The sequence below is a fragment of the Myotis myotis genome, unplaced genomic scaffold (genome assembly GCF_014108235.1).
Source record: "Myotis myotis isolate mMyoMyo1 unplaced genomic scaffold, mMyoMyo1.p scaffold_m19_p_12, whole genome shotgun sequence".
NCBI classification, from domain to species: Eukaryota; Metazoa; Chordata; class Mammalia; order Chiroptera; family Vespertilionidae; genus Myotis; species Myotis myotis.
This window is the reverse complement of record NW_023416316.1, coordinates 10126909-10144038: the sequence shown is the minus strand read 5'-3', so window position 1 is coordinate 10144038 and position 17130 is coordinate 10126909. Positions and strand designations below refer to the sequence as shown.

Here is a 17130-nt window from a genome sequence, read left to right as displayed (position 1 = left end):
TGTGAGTCAATGGCACCAAAGCAGAAACAGGGAAAAGGAGGCTCTCAAGAAGTTTTGGTTTTTTTCTTTTTTTGGGGGGGTGGTTCCTCTGGATATTGACAAGGTCTTTAAAGGCAGGCAGATGGGATCTGAAGCCTCCTATGACTTAGCTGGCTGCTTTACTTAAGGCAATTCACTTCATCTCTCAGTGCCTCACTGGTCTCACCAGCCAAATGGGCATTATTATCCTGATTACACAGAGCTGCTGGGAGGCTGAATAAAAATCACTTTAAAAGGGGCTCTTAATACAAAGGCTGATACAGTTGGGTGCCTCATAAATACAGTGACTTCATGGGTAAGTGTGCAGGTCTGCCTAGGGACTGTGAATCGCACCTCTGCTATTTCTAGCTGTGAGACCTTGGGCAAGTTACTTAACCTCTCTGAACCTCAGTTTCTTTCCTCTATGAAACTGAAATATTATTTATCTAGGGTTCCTGGGAGGATTACTATAACTTGTTATTAATTATACTGATAACATTAATTATAGCAGTGGTAGCAAACACATACGTAAGATTTACCGGGTATTGCTGTTTTTAAATGCTTTACCTATATAACCTCATTTCATTCTCAAACCGACTGTAAAAAGTAGAAACTATTACTAGCCCGTTTTACTGATGAGAAGTCTGAGGCACAAATAAAAAGTGTCTGGGCCAGGCGTTTCACCCAGATCCACATGGGTGAATACCCATATCCATCTTAGTCCATCATTAATCCTTAAGCCATAGGTCATCATGCTAGTGCTAAGCATGCCACCTCTCCTAGCTGACAGCACCACGATCACCTTCATCACCACCACGACCACTAGTATTTCTCTTTTCTTCTTTTAAAGGTCTGTCTTCCATCCAAGGGAAGCTTTATTTCAAGAAGGCATTTTGGCGAAAGTTACTATGCCTTCTACAGAGGGAGGGCTGAAGGAATACAGACCAGGAAACGTTTTATTTTGTTTTGTTTTAAAATTTTTCAATTTTTTTGGTTAGGTGAGAGGTGGGTCATCTGTCCCGATTTCATGTTGTTAGAAAGAAAAATAACAATAACTGTGACTCCCGGCAGAGCCCATTCTTCCTCCCCCTCCCCCTCCCAGATGCTGTTTCCCTTTTAGTCACTGTTGATCTAAAGGCTCATCAGAACATTCACCAAGAAGAGGAGCCGATTCATCTTTTTGTTTTCCTTTCTGCACTTGGCTAGGATCAGGCCAGGGCGGCCTGACAGAGGGGCCACGAGGCTGGGTGACCTGCGCCCCTCCCAGTGACTGCTGGGAGGCGAATGGATCCCTCCGCCTCTCCCTTATCTGCCTTGCAGATAACTGAGTTATTGGCCCCTGCAGTAGGACTGGGCAGGGGATGCTCTGTGAGGACCAGAGACAATGTAATGCTAGTGGCAGGGAATGAGCGAGAAAAAGAGACGCTCAGTGAATGTGCACGTCTGGGAACGACAACACGGGGGTCCCTTTGCTTTGTTTTCTTAATTATATACCAGCGTCAAGCAGAACTGGAAACCCCACGCCTTCAGGTGTTGGACAATCTGTGTCCGAGAGGAAAAGCAGCCTTCGGGCCCTCAGCCCAACTGCTTTCATTACACAAAGAGAGAAACTGAGGCTCTGAGCTGCTAACGTGCCACACGCCCAGGCTTCCGAGTCTAAATGGGGACCTGCACCCAGCTCTCCTGAAGGACACAGGACGGGGGGAGAGCGGCCCCCACCAGCACAGCTCCCCTCATGGACTAACTGTCGTCGCAGAAGGCAGCTCATTTCCAGCAATGGCTCGAGATACATTACTAAGTGTAACCCCTTTGGTGATGCTTCTCATTTTGTCCCACTAATTTGACCACTGCCTTCCCTCCTCCAGCTGCTATCAGCAGCCTGTCTGTAGCTCATGACTCAGTGCTTGGAGACAGAATCCCCACGCTGCCGAACAATGCCTCCAGCCAGTGCCTGCTGGGTGGGGGGCGTTATCATTTTACTGATACCACATTTTTAAACTGACATCTCAGGCCTGGTGTATGTTATATTTTAAAGGGAGGGGGGAGACGAGATAATTTCCACATTGCCAGGATATAGCATGCATTGCCCAAGAGGTCTTGTGGGTGGTATTCCTCTGAACAAGCAACTTGCCATGTTGCAAGGGGGACGAGGGTCCTGGGGGTGGGAAAGTGGGACAGTTTCGTCCCAGGCTGTTGCATAATAACACATTGGCACCCTGGGAATACTCCTGGATGTGTGGGCTTCTGAAAAGTGAATGCAAACGCCACCATAAATCTGACACCCCCTCACATGGGTGGGGGTGGTACCAAACCCAGGGAAAACATTAGCCTACTAAATGGTCAGTGCCAAAAAATAGAAAAAGGAGAGAAGGAAGTCCCTCAGATGGGGAGGCAGAGTGCAGAGTAGAAAAAGCAAAGTCTCTCCACTTCGTCTGGAGAGAGGATCCCTTTCTCTATGAGCTGTGTGACCTCGGGCAAGTTAAGACATCACTGTAGGTCTAAGATCCAGCGTCTGGATACCAGAGGCCTCACATCGGTTCACATTATACAAAGGTGCATGACACCTCATGGGTATCGATAAATAGTGGTTGTTGCTGATACACACAAACATACTCCCCAGCCCCCCCCCCCCCCCACACACACACAGAAAAGTAATAGTTAATGTGCGTCAAGCAGGTCTAACTTGCTAAGAATAGGGCTAAAACTCATAGTATCTTATGACAACAATTTTTGGTCAGGATTCTAAGTGACAACAGAAACCAACTTGGCTAACTTAAGCAAAACAAGCAAACAAGCAAACTGTTCACAGAACATTGGATACTTATGGAAGACTCTCTGGGAGGGCTGGAGAGCTAGTCTTGCAGGCTCTGAAGCCCAATTCCAAGCTCAAGATTAGGTCCGATGACTGGTCTTGCGAAGACATCTCAGAGCTGCTGTTACACACAGAACCTTCAGCCCTAATGCTGGATGCTGTCGTTGGTACTTTGGAAATGCAGGGGGTGTGTCCACTGCCACCATCTTTAATCAAAATGGTTTCTGTAGGGTCACTCTGCTTCTGATTCAAAGTCTTGGGTTGGTGTCTGATTGGGGGTCAGGAGGAGAGTGCAAGTCTTGTGCCCACACTCAGCTACAAGGGGGGCTGGGAGATGCTTGTGTTTTCAACTTTGGTTGTGGTGGTTGGACTGTGCCTCGTTATCATTACAACAAAGAGTTCTTTTCTAAACCTAGGGAAGGGAGTCAAATAATAACTATCTACAAATTGGTAAATAACTGCCACAGTTGAATCCCAGGATTTTTACCATTTTCTGGATGAGAACATTGAAGCTTAGCCAAGGCCTCATGTCTAAACTATGGTATGAACCCAGCCAGTCTCACTCAAGCCTGTTCAATGGGCCACTATCTTGACCACTGTCTTGACAAATGTAATGATGCGAACAACGTCCACCTTGGCAAAGCCTCCCACGCTCCAGCCCCCTTTCTCTGACTCATCAGAGCTGGATCTCTGAGGAGCCAAAGATACATGTCGATTCTTGTGCTGCTTTTCTTAGAGGAATATGGTTTTCCAGATTAAAGCTGTGGAGTTTGTCCTTGGGATATAGTTCCTGGGAGCTGAGATCTCTGGGTAGATAGATCCCTTTTCTTCTTGGGATGCCCTGTGTCTCTATGAGTTTCTCTAATAGTAAATGGTGAGGGCGGGGGGCATAGTGGAGGTTTTTCCTATAGCACAAGCCACACTCAACATCCAGGGGCAGCAGGGAACCTTCCCTGGACACCACCCACACCCGACAGTTTTGTATGCCCTTCCATTATGTACCCCATGAATTGTCCTGCAGCACTACGTTCCCCATTCACCCCGGGAGCCCCACAAGACCAAGAGCTACTGTTTTGCAAGTAGTTTACCACCATGAGCTCTGGAGTCAGGCTCTCTGGGTTTGAGTCCCCAGTTCTACCATTTAACTGCCTCTCCTTAGTTCACTTCCCCGTGCCTCAACTTCCTCTTTTGTACAAGCAGGACACTAATGGAATTGTTATGAGAGTCAGTTTATAAATATGCTTGATATATAATAGACTAGAGACCTGATGCACAAAATTCGTGTAAGAGTAGGCCTTCCTTCTCTTGGCTGCTGGTACCAGCTTCCCTCTGGCACCCGGGACCCGAGCTTCCCTCCAGTACCCAGGACCCAGGCTTCCCTCTGGCCGCCGGCAGGCACCCGGAACCCGGGCTTCCCTCATAGCCCCGGCTTTGTCCAGAAGGTCGTCCAGAAGGACGTCCAGTCTAATTAGAGTATTATGCTTTTATTATTATAGATGTTCAATAAATATCATCCATCAGCAGCAGAATAGGTAGAATCTAGTAGAAAATGTCAGTATAAAAATGGATCTATTAGGGTCCAAGTCTCATTCTCTTACAAACTTTCTCATCATCACGCCTTTCCTCTGAAGCACTTCCGTTAACGCTGTGGGCAAATCATTGATTTAGTCCACACCAGCTATTTTGTCCAAAGTATAGGCGGGGAAGTGAGGCCCAAGGAGGTATGGCAAGCTGGGGCTGGACTCGCTGTCCAGTGCTATTTCTAGCAGAGGTTCCCAGGCCCCACCACTGTATGCTTACAATTCGGTTCTTTTTCTGAGAAATGATGAACCATGTCCTAATTTTCACTTCCTCTCTGCACCAGACTCCCACCACCAAGAGCATCAAAGACTCCAAATCCATAGACCAGGGGTCAGCAGATGTGGTCTGTAAAGGGCTGGAGAGTAAATAGTGTAGGCCTTTTGGCCCATAGGTCTCTGTTGCAACCACCAAATTCTGCTGCTGTAGCAGGAAAGCACAGCAGACAATATGTAAAGGAAGGGCGTGCTGTGTTCCAGTAAGGCTTTATTTACACATGTAAGCAGTGGGACGAGTTTGGCCCATGGAAGGTATTGTGCAGACCCTCTCCATGGACAAGAAGCTTCTCCTGTAAGGGCTACTTATTTTTGTTTATGGTTGCCTAGTGCTCAAGCAACATAGAACATGGATGTCAGAACCCAAGCATCCCTTTAGGGTACCATATCCTACCTTCCCACATCCTACCTTTCTCCCAGAAGCACTTGAATCACATGCCAACTTAGTGCAAGTAAAACAGGTAGCTACTTCCCAGCATGATCTGAGAGTCATGTTGGGTGTCATGAGGATGACAGCAAAGGTGAGGGTTTGGTTAGGGTAGAGCTTGTGACTATGAGAAATAATAATCACACACCTTGAAAATCACAACCGAAGAGCAGTCAAGGCTCTTAAAAACCACTTCACTCAATCCTTTCAAGTTACAGAAGGTAAACTGAGGCCCAGGCTAAGGAAGCAATTTGGTCAGCATTATCCAGCAAGTTCTCACCACAGCTAGGACCACAGCCTGGTTTTCTTCATTTTAGTCCAAGGCTCTTTCCACCCCACCACTCGGCTAATATCAGGCTTTTATACAGACCGACAAACTGAAACCAATGGAGGAGAAGGAAAAAAACAAACCACCTTCTGCCATTTAAAAACCCAAGGTCTTGTCTAGAGACTCTCCTGTCCTCCCTCCCTCCACATCTTTCCTTCCTTCTATCCACAAGCAGTAGTGGGACCCCCCTATGGTGCTGCTGGGCCCCTACTTGGTGCCAAGGAGATAATAGGTGCTCAATAAATGTGTGCTGCGACTGGAATAAAAGGTAACTTATATTATTTACCTCAGGGAGCTCACAATTTACCAGGAGAAGGTCTAAATGCACCGGAATGCACTGCAACTGTGAAGACCCCATGACATTTCCTCCCCTTTCCTCCTAGAAAATTGCCTTTCAGTGAGAAATCTTCCCAGCACTGTTTCCATTCCCCCCACAGCTGCCCCTGCCCTCCTCAGATAGAGCACCTCTGTCTTTTGTACTTGCAAATGATTTGTGATTAGTTTTCACCTCCAGCCCAGGGGATTAGCCTGGGGACCTTTGATCTTCAGGTATCGATTTGCATCTTAAAGGAAGTATGATCTCATCTGGGCCAGCTCAAAATTCCATCCCTGCCCCCCAACCCCTGTCTGTTTACCAGCCCCGGGCTGGCCAGGGCCTCCCAAGTGGGGCTGAAACAACAAGATCAGCCAGACTCCAAGAAGAGGCCTAGGGAAGGTGGGAAAAGGACCTTTGCTTTCTAAACACAGGCTGGTCTGCTGTTCCCTCTTCGAGTCAGAAAAATGCCCAAGGTTGGGAATGCGCTGGGGGGAGAGGGTGGGGGGAAGGGGGCTGGTGGTCCCTGGATCCTAGAGGGAGGTTGTGTAGCCAAATGGACTGAGCACATGCCTAAGAATCAGACAAAATGAGGTCCAAGTCCTGGTTTTGTCTCAAATCACTCCCGACCTGTATGATTCTGGGCAAGGTTTATAATCTCTCTGGCTTTTGATGTTTCTCATCTCTACAGTAGGAATAAAAGCCTTAAAAATCTATACTACTAACCATCCTGGACAGCTGGTGTGAAGAAGAGCAATACTGTGTGTAAGGTGAAGTTAGGTCAACAGAGTTCCCAGTCACCTCTGTCCTCTATGAGAACTTAAGCTACCCAGGGCAGGGATGTACTTGCCCTTTGTTTCCATTGCTGTATTTCCTGGTGCCTAAAACAGTGCCTGGCCCATAGGAGGCACTCAATACATATTTGCAATATAAGGGAGTGAAACTTCATTCAGTCACAACTATTGCTGTTATTGTAATTGGTCAAGGATTCCTCACTGTTCGTCCCTATCTAGGCCCAGGGAAATGACAAAGACTTACCAATGCAATTGAAGGAAACTTCCTGTTGGCAGAACAGGGAGCAGCCATCACCATTGATCTTATTCATGTCATCGCATTCTTCACCTTGGCCTCTGCAGAACACATAGGAGAGAAAGGGATCTCATCAGCTTCAAAACTACAGCAGGATGTGGATGTGGCAAAGTCCCCTGCAACCCAGGCCTCAGGCAAGTCCCTTTCCCTGTGTAAGTCTCTGTGTCTTCATCGTCAAGATGAGATGCTTAAAAGGTGTACATCTGTCGGACCCCATGCCATTTGCCTTTTTTTTTGTTTCTGATGACAACAGAATTTCTGTTTCAAACACTTTCTCTGAGATCTCAATCAGCTAAGTCAGCAAGTCGGATGGGAGTAAGATATGGATGAATGAATGAACAAATGAATGAACAGACCTTGCTGCACTGTGTCCAGAAAATGTCACTGCCACTTTAAAACGATGGATTTAAAGAACATTTTGGCATTTCTAAAATATAAATGCTGTCTTCACTATGCCCCGTGTCCACCCTCTCCCCACTTTCCCAATGCTCTTGAAGGTCAAGATTTTTTTCCCCTTCACATGCTCAGGCTGGGTTTTCCTTTTATCAGTCTTCTCCATAGGTGTGTTGTTTGCTGGCATCAAGAATGCCTAGGCCTGTGGAACTAACTATGCTTCTAGGAAATAAAAATGCCTCCTCTTGTTTATTTTAGGAATTATTTTCACCACCTGAGGATGATTCTGCAGAGGTTAGGATGGAAAGAAAATGAGCAATGCTCTTGGAATAGGACCTAGGAGTAAAGAGAGGAATAATAACGAAGAGATTCAATGAACTGGAGGAATAAAAACGGAAAGATTCAATGAACTGTTGATTAAAAAAAAAATTCCCATCCTCTGAGAAACAGAAATCTTGGGTTTTGATCCCCATGGTCCAAACTGGCTGTGTGATCTCCAACAAGTCACTGGATCTCTCTGTCTGATCCTTCTATCTTGGACAATGTAAACCAATGAACATGCAAAATAACTGAAAATGCTCTTGCTCAGTCACAGTCTCTATGTTTCGAGTCCTTAGTAGCTGGATGTAGCTAGTGGTTACTGTGTTGGACAGCACAGAAGAGATTTCCATCATTGCAAAAAAATCCACTGGAAGGTGCTATTCTAGATGCCGATGCTCCCTTTTCTCACTGGTTAAAATGGAGGTAATTATACTTACTCCTTAGAGTGCGTGTAAGAATGAGATGTGATGGCAAGTGACTGGCATGGTGTGTGACACACAGTAGATGCTCAGGGGATCACAGCCCGTTCCCACTCTGTCCTGGGAGGTCTCTGCAAAGTGTGTGGCAGCTGTCCCTCCCTCCCTCCCTGGAGACCAGCTGGGCCCCAACACAGCATGAAGGAGTCCTCAGACTTCTGCCTTCACCGCCTTCACCGGGGCAATTAATACTGGGAAATGTTTGTTGCTTTTAAGAGGTGTCAGCGTAGCAGGATGGTGCCTTGCAATCAATCCTGAAGATGGCCAGGGCATTGCACTGATTTCCAAAGAGCCACCGAGGCTCTCTCCTGTCTGCACACCCAGGAGCAGAGAAGCAGCCCAAATCCCAAGCCGGGCCCCTGTTCTAATCTCCGCCACGGAGTCTCGCACGGTGGAAAATGGGGATGGCCTTGTGCTCCTTAGCTATTTCATGGGTTATCTGGGGAGAGATTTTTTTATTTAAAAACCTGGGCTGGGTTCCCTAAGCCACAAAGAATACTTCTCAACCGCCTTCCCTCACCACCCAAACAGTGTGTTCTATTGGTTTAAGCATAAAATTAGGGTCACCACAAATATCTTCTAGGCATGAAAGATCTATCATTAGATAGAGAAGTTCTGAAAAACCTTCCCTGACCTCACAGGCTGGAGTGGGAGGCTGTCTTCTCTGTGACCAACGACACCAGGCTCGATCTATCACAGCGCTTGTCACACTGTCTGCTCTGTCCTGTCACTTGAGAGGCCCCTATCCTCGGCTTTAAGATGCCAAAGGAAGTGAAGTCTTTGTCCTCCTAGCACCCCGATGCCTGGCACTGTGCCTTGGACATAGCAGAAAGCATGTAGCTACTCCTTTACTTGTTAGTTTTGCACAGTTGTTGGTCACGCAACAAGGCAACGGTGAATCCACATGAAAACCTGGGCCCTGGTTCTTGTCTTGGTTCTGCTCCTTACTGGCTCTATACGGCTGAGAAAACCACTTTAATCTTTGTGTGTTAGTCGTCTCTTTCGTATAGTAAAAGGATCTATGTAATATGGTTGTTGGAAGAACCCAAGGAGATGGCTAAGTAGCACAGTGCCTCGTGCATAGTAGAGGCTCAGCTAATGTTTATGAATATTATTATCATTGTCATAATATTCATCCAGTGTTTTCAACCATTTTCTTACACACATACACACACACACACACACACACACACACACAGAGCAAATAACATGTATCATCCCCTGAAAAAATCCCATTAGTTAAGATGCCATCCCTCCTTTACTTCAAAGTTGTGGTTTTTGTGTGTTTGTTGGTTTTGCTTAGGAAACTGTTCATGTTCACTAGCTCTGTTCAGTTTCTACAAAACCTGTCAACAATTATTAGGTAACTGCAGGTAACTCAACACGTACTTGATGTCTATGCAGGATACCAATTCTAGGTAAAAACACTAAAAAACGCTGTTAAGAATATTCTTTAAATGAATACTAACAACAATCCATTTCTAGATCAGCTGGAAGAACGCCATTGTTTGCAGTGTTTTACCAATGCGTCTATAGCGGGCTCCGAAATGGAGAGACTGAGTTGGACATCTGATTCCACATCAAGTGAATTTCCTTTTTTATTCTTTGTGCTAAATTAGAAAATCCCAAATCACAATTATGGGTTTGCAGCAAAGACCGCAAGTGTTTGCTGGAGATTCTGGATCTGCTGCTCTATCCTGGACCCACAAATGATGGGGCACTTTCCCCGGGGACCGCCTTGCGCAGCTGCTCAGCGTTCTCACTGGGCAGCATGTGCACCAGAGCTGGAGGCTGATGTCTTAAGACGGGAGAGAACAGCGATGGCTCCCCTGCCCTATTTTAGTGCATCAAGCACTGGTAACCATATCTTCATGCCTGGTGGTTGCATCTGGGTGTGGACCTTAAATATTCCTCTGACACATGTGGAGCTTTATCTTCTACGCTTAAAGAGTCCAATTCTTGGCAATCAGGCGGTCTGCACCTTAATTCAATACCGAAGACTCATTATATCCATAGATATTCCCTGAGACATAGCACTCAGCAAACCACTGGAAATCGTGTAAAGCAGTGGTTCTCAACCATGGCTGCACATTAGAATCACCTGGGAATCTTGTTAAAATCCTGATTTCTGGGCCTCACCCTCCGGAAATTCTGTTTCTTTGTTACTAATGATGAGGCCCAGAAATCAGGATTTTAACAAGATTCCCAGGTGATTCTAATGTGCAGCCAAGGTTGAGAACCACTAGTGTAAAGAATCACTACTGGCCTTATCAGTGTCAACATTTGTTTTAAAATGTCAACCCTTCTTTCAAAAACTTGAATTAGCACTTCCCTGTGACAGCCAGTATGCTTCAGTGTGTTGAGCTGTGTGGGGCACAAAATCTTGCTCGCATGAGCATCTTTTTGCACATTAAGATGAAAAGGTGTACCTCACTGCCCGCCTCTGATCTTATTCACAGCATTCACTACTCCCTTCAATGCTGCCCTGGGCCCTTGCTGGCCAATAACTGAGGTCTGTGTGGAGGGCTATTCATGTGCAAACTCTTTACTTGCATAACTGTGTCAATCTTGCTGTGCTCCAAGCTGGTCCTTTCATCCTGCTGCAGGTTTCCAGTTCACATTACATACTATGAAATCCTCAGTGCCAAATTCAATTGCTCTGCCCCTCCAGCACTGGTGTCAATGATGAACTGAAGGAAATAGCCATCCAGCGCTTCTCTTTCGTATGTGTGCTACGCCTATGAGCAGATGCACGTTCTGCACATCAGTGGCTTCATTCAACTGTGAAATAAATTCCTTACAGCCCCTCCCCCTGCAGAAACAGTCATTGCAGTTGCATGTCGCACAGATATTATGGGACACCCAGCAGTGCCATTTAAATGAAAGAATTTTGCCGATAGCTTGTTTTGCCATCTCCACACATAATGTGTATCATTAAATCTGCCAATAGTTTCTTAAAATATACTTTTATTGACTTCAGAGAGGAAAAGAGAGGGAAAGAGAGAAACATCAATGATGAGAGAGAATCATTGATCAGCTGCCTCCTGCACACCCCACACTGGGGATCAAGTCTGCAACCCAGGCATGTGCCCTGACTGGGAATTGAACTGTGACTTCCTGGTTCATAGGTCAATGCTCAACCACTGAGCTATGCTGGCTGGGCATATTTGCCAATACTTTTAAGAGTATTAGCAAGAGTGTGACTTGCAACTAGGTTAGCAATAGAAAATACAATTTTACCAGTAAGGAAGGTAATTGTCAATGCTTTTTGGTCTCTTCTCCACTCCTAGAGACAAACCAATTTGATTTTGTGCCAGAAAAACATTTTTTTGGTACTTTTTCTGAAGGAAAAACTCAAAGGTTTACTTTTTTACAAACAATGCAAAAGTCTTGATAGCTTCCTGCCCCTATTTTGTGGTTGCATAACTTCTTGCCCCGTGGACAAGGGCAAGGATGGCCTGATATCCAATTAAATCCATGTTTTAGACATCCAGCTTTGTATTTTCTGATCACACTTTTCCTCTTTGGCTGCTGGTGGGGAATCTTTACACTTACTACTTTGCCTCCATGTACTTGGTACATATGCTCACATTCAATATTCACTCTGGAGTACTGTCCCGGATTTATGGTTTCAACATTACAGTGAGTTGGAATATTTTGGTATTTTGGGGGGGCCTTTGACCCCTTTTGTAAAGTGTTGATATAATACAATGCAACAGAATAACAAATAAATATGCAATTTTAACAGATGTAACTGGTAACCAGCAAAAAATGTAAAAGTGCTTTAACCCAGATGCACTGTGACCTGCTAGCTCAATGTGGGCTGGGATGGGAGAGAATATAAGAATCCCTGTGGCATGCATCTGTCCACTGAGGACAAGAGCATACTGGTAGTCAGTGCATGATGGCCGCTCTGTCAAAATTACAGATCAATTGCATACTTGAGAAATGTATGTGCTCCAAAAAGTATCATTATTTTTCTTCTGAGAGTAGCAAACCGCTGCAGACAAACGGATAGGCTGCTGGGGATCGAAGCTAACTCGCAGCTCACACACAGAAGAGCACCTGTAAGTTCTTCTGTTCAGCATCCTGAGCATTTCTGGGCCTAATGAGCACCACCCTCCCCCTTTCTTTAGTGAGATCTACTTACTTCTGGATGATGCCGTCGCCACAGTACCCACTTCCATGGGTGTATACAGCAGCAGGCGATGGCTCGCCTTCCTCACTTCCGGAAATGGTGATGACCCAGTACTGGTACACACTGCCAAGACTGAGGTCCCTGGAAAATGCACAGACGACGATGAGCTATATAGACACAGTGTGGGGAGGGGGACAGACAACACTGACCCCGGTGCGTACATTCTAATTTTTGCTTATTTTTGAAATACATGCACATTCTGTTTTCCAGTATTTTTTATTGTCTGCTGTGGTGAAGGCATTCTTCCACTCATGATGGGTTACACTAAAATGCACAGCAACCACAATGAGCATCAGTGGACAGATGCCCATGAATATTACTAGATATTTTTTGTTGTTGAGCTAACCTTTACAATAACCCTGGTGGGTAAGAATCAGAGGGTGTGTATAATGAACATGTGGGAAACTGCCATCCAGGAAAAGTCAATGGGATAAGCAAAGGCCTACAGAGGCGGGAAAAGACAATGCCAGAGGTGGGCATTGTCTGATCCTTCTGCACTATTTTGAGATATGAGCAGAAACCCATTATAGGCGCGTCAGTCCTTTCCTTATAATTCTCTCCCTCCCGCCTCCCTATGTCGCTCACTCCTGACCAAAATAATAACGATAATCACGGCATCCATTAATGGAATGTCAGGCCTGGGGCTAAGCGCTTTCCACATATTTTCTCATTTGAGAATCAAAACCACCTTATATGTGCTGTAGTAGTTTCATCTTCATTTTACATATAAATGATGAATCTGAGGCATAGAGAGGTTAGGCATCCCACTTATAAGCACATGTCATTACATGACATCCGTGTTCTGCTTCTGCAATCCCTAGCTCAGGCCTGTTTGAATAATCTCATCCCTTGCAAGGAGGGATCCCGACTAGGCATTGGCATTCCAAGCACTGGTTCCTGCCAGATTTCCAACTGCCCTCCATTGCATCTCTCCTCTGTTCTCAACGCCTCCTAGTTCAAGGCCTATTTTGACGTCCTTATACTCACCCTCATACCAGATCACCTCCCTCCCTTAGTTAGCCCTTGAGACTTCCGCTTGAATTCATCCTGCCATCAAAAGATCCTGGCTACTGTCAGGTATCCTCTGAGGCACAGACATATTGACATCAATTCCACATGAACAAATCCCCATCCCCATATCCTCCTCTACCACTGTCAAAGGAAAATGTTATTCCTTTCTTTCATTTCCCTCAGCATCAATTATTTACTTATTAAAAATAACAATGTGCCATGGGGGGAAACACACACACACAAAATGATAATGAAGAGAATTCCTATCAGATTCCAGAGTTGGGGGGGATTTCATAAACAAGAAGGCCATGTTAAAAAATCTCAAGTTCTCCTGCCCATCTGTTGTTTCAGCTGTTGTTAGGGTTGGAGCTGCTTGGATAAGGCCAGTGAGATAACAGGTGTAGGGGAAATGGATGGACAATGTCTCCTGACTCACAACACAACAACGATGAGCTGGAGTGTATGAGCATTAAAACCTGTGGTGAGGAACATAGCCTTCCTAAGAATGTTGAGCTTATCACCTGAAAGAGAACTTGTGTTAGCAGTACTGGAGCAGACAGTAATACTGTGGGTAGACCAGAAGTCCCTGGGGATTCCATTAGTATTCTGTCAATGAAGACTAAGCAGGTGCAATGCATAAAGATCCTGAGCTATTTTATGGGTGAGTGTATAAGTAACTGTTGCCTTGTAAACCTCTGGCATGCTAAATTGTCGATATAATTATATACTTCCTTTTTTTCTTTTAGTTTATTCAATATTTTATCCACCTCTACACTAGGGAATGTATACTTCTTCTGATGCTGCTTCTAAAACTGGAATAGTGTGCTGGGAGAAAGATGGCTTTTCCCAAGAAAATACATGAAGGCACAACATAAAAATGACATACATTCTACAGTACCTTCATTCATTTTGCTCTAAAACAGCAGTTCTCACCTGTGGGTTGTGACCCCTTTGGCGGTCGAATGACCCTTTCACAGGGGTTGCCTAAGACCATCCTGCATATCAGATATTTACATTACGATTCATAACAGTAGCAACATTACAGTTATGATGTAGCAACGAAAATAATTTTATGGTTGGGTCACAACATGAGGAACTGTACTTAAAGGGCCAGAGGTTGAGAACCACTGCTCTAAAATATGGAGGCCCGTTTTATATTAAGCAAATATAACCATGTTACGGTATACATTTTCTTTGTGCTACATCTCAGGCCACTGGGGGCACATGGTCACTCTCTGAAGCAAATGGGACCCTTCTGTGAAAATGGGACATGTGAGTGTGAAAAGGACTTCTCGATACTGTGTTTTGCATTTGGAGGTGGGTGTCACAGATGATTCATGGCTGATAATATTTAAGACACTGCAATAACATTTGTTAATGTCTTCCTCCTCCCCTCTTCCTCCTCCTTCTCAATAAATACGACTCTCAGGCAGGCGAATGTGTGTCCATCCTCACTTCATCATCTACTCCTGTGTCACAGGCAGGAGTCTCACTGCTCCGAGCCTACTTCACATTAGTCACAGTGTTTTCTTACAGACTGAGTATGAGAACACATATTAAGCACATATGTGCTCTGCCTATGATAAAGTTAACATATGTTAACCCATGACTGTTAATTATCCACATTCTCATTCACTGGAGTTCCGCTGTACTTTCTTTACTAGACGGGGTGGATGGAAAGGTAACTAACTACCTATAACCTTGGTTATTAGGTAAACCTATGAAGATGGGGCTATCATCTATCACATGTTTCATAGTTTGATGGACAGTCTGTCATGTCATTTGGCTAGAACATCCTCAGTGCCTGCCTGCAGCTAGCTTTCTCTTCAGGTGGTGATTTCAACGTCTGAAAATTCTGGATCCCAGGTTTGTCAAATTTTTTTCTGGGCCAAAATCTGTCTCCCAGTAACTTCCATCCACCATCCTCCTCCTTACCCACTAGCATTACATGGCACACGTGACTGGTAGAGAAACCTGAATAACCCTCCTTCTTCCAAAAGCGCACGCATGGCTCATGTTTCACTATCTCACAGAAGCCTGGAGTTGTTTTCAGAGAGGAACACAGAAGCCTAGGCCACTCCCTTCACAAAAAGGTAGGGAGGGGGTATCAGGGTACAACTTATTAAAGAGATTATGTTCTCCCACTGAAGAAGTCTTGTGATAAAATGACATTTTCTCCAAGTTAAGTCAAAATGATCTCTTCCCAGCCACACACCCTTCCTCACACAACCCATGGACATAGACAACAGGATGGTGAAAGCCTGGAGTGGGGCGGGAGGTGGGGGCGGGGAGCGGGGGAGAGCTAGAAGAAGTCAATGTGGGGGGAAAAGGGGACATGTAATACTTTCAACAATAAAGATTTTAAAAAAAGTCAAAATGAATGCTGGACAAGGTCTCTTTTCTCGGGGATCCAGGTAGAACAGAATTCTCTCAGGACCAGCTCATGGCTTCTGAAGGCTTTGCTGGAGGTTAGGATCTATTTCATAGTTGGTTTAAAAGTAGGACGTTTATTTCAAGTTGTTCCTTTCAGCTGCTCCTAAAACCATCTGGAAAGTCTTACACTGTCACTCGAACTCCTTTCCCTCCATGCCTCCCACGCCCAGGCAGACCCCAGGCCTTGTCAATTCTTCCTATCTACAGCTTCTACTCGTATGTCATCCCCTCTGCATCCCGGCCGCCTCCAACATGTCAACCTTGATGGCTGCAGCGGCTGCTGGCTTGCCCTCCTGCCTCTATGGCTCCCTTTTCTGGTCTTGCCAACACCATGAGAATATCTTGACCCAAAGCCACCCTCCAACCCCAAATCTTCTCATTTGGTGATGGGATCAGCAAGCTGGAAACTCCCTGCCAGTACTATGTTTGGAACTAAAATTTTACCACTTTACCTGAAACATGATTATTTTTATCACTTCTGATTTCTTTCACAGGATTTGGAGTGCTATTTTAAATTTACTGCATGAACATGCCACACTTTATTTGGCCATTCGTCTCTTGATAGATATCTAGGTTGTTTCTATTACTGCTATCATTATCATTTAATCATTTGGGTTGTGACTCTGATTGTTTTGTTTATGCTGCTTTATAGAATAGAATTTTAAATCATTTCCTTCATGATTTGTGCTTTTCATGTCTTGTTGAATAAATGTTTCTTCACTTGAAGGTCATAAAATAGTCTCCTCTATTTCCTTTGAATAGTTTTAAGGTTTTTATTTTCACATGTATGGCTTCAATAATGTGCAATGTAGTTTTTAAAATGATGTAAGTTAGGACTATTCCCCCCACCTTCCCCCCTGCCTTGCCCCCTCCAAATACGGATGGACCATTTGCCCAGCATTATGTCTGGAGTACTTAATTCTTTCACTACCGAGTTTGAACGCCTCCCTCGCCATATGTCACTCAGGATTTAGACAGGTTTTGTTTATGGCTCATCTTGGTTCATTGGTCAATTTTTTTTAAAATCGTATCCTTCACAGTCTATTTTAACTTCCATACTTTTACAGAAGTCGAAGTCTTGATTTATACTACAGATCTATGCTAAGGAGACCTCTTTGCTCTTTCATGTGAATTTTAAGTTTCATTTTTAAACTGCCTGTTAAGATTATGATTCCAATTTCATTGACTTTATAGATGTATTTGAAGAGAAAAGAGATCTTTGTCCCACTGCATGCTCCCATTTACACACACAGTTTATTTTTTTATTTATTTAGGTCATCATTTACGGTTCCAGTAAAGTTTAAAGCTTTCTTCATAAAACTTGTGATGATTTTTTTATTAGGAAATATATTCCTAACTCTAAGCATTTTATAGATGTCAGTGCTGTTGTAAATAGTAGCTTGAATCTGTCTACATATCTATCTATCTGCACACATACATACATGTACAGATATATAT

At 44.6% G+C, this 17130-nt stretch overlaps 1 protein-coding gene across 1 annotated transcript in view; it reads right to left on the bottom strand.

The window, feature by feature from the left end:
* The window catches only part of PAPPA (pappalysin 1), a 220002-nt gene that overhangs the window by 107120 nt on the left and 95752 nt on the right, over positions 1–17130 (bottom strand). Inside the window, exons 8-9 of the mRNA XM_036329823.1 lie at positions 12181–12309; positions 6790–6881 (exon numbers count right to left, since the gene is read on the bottom strand). Of these exons, the coding sequence (XP_036185716.1) occupies positions 6790–6881; positions 12181–12309 (221 nt within the window). The remainder of the gene's footprint in view (positions 1–6789; positions 6882–12180; positions 12310–17130) is intronic.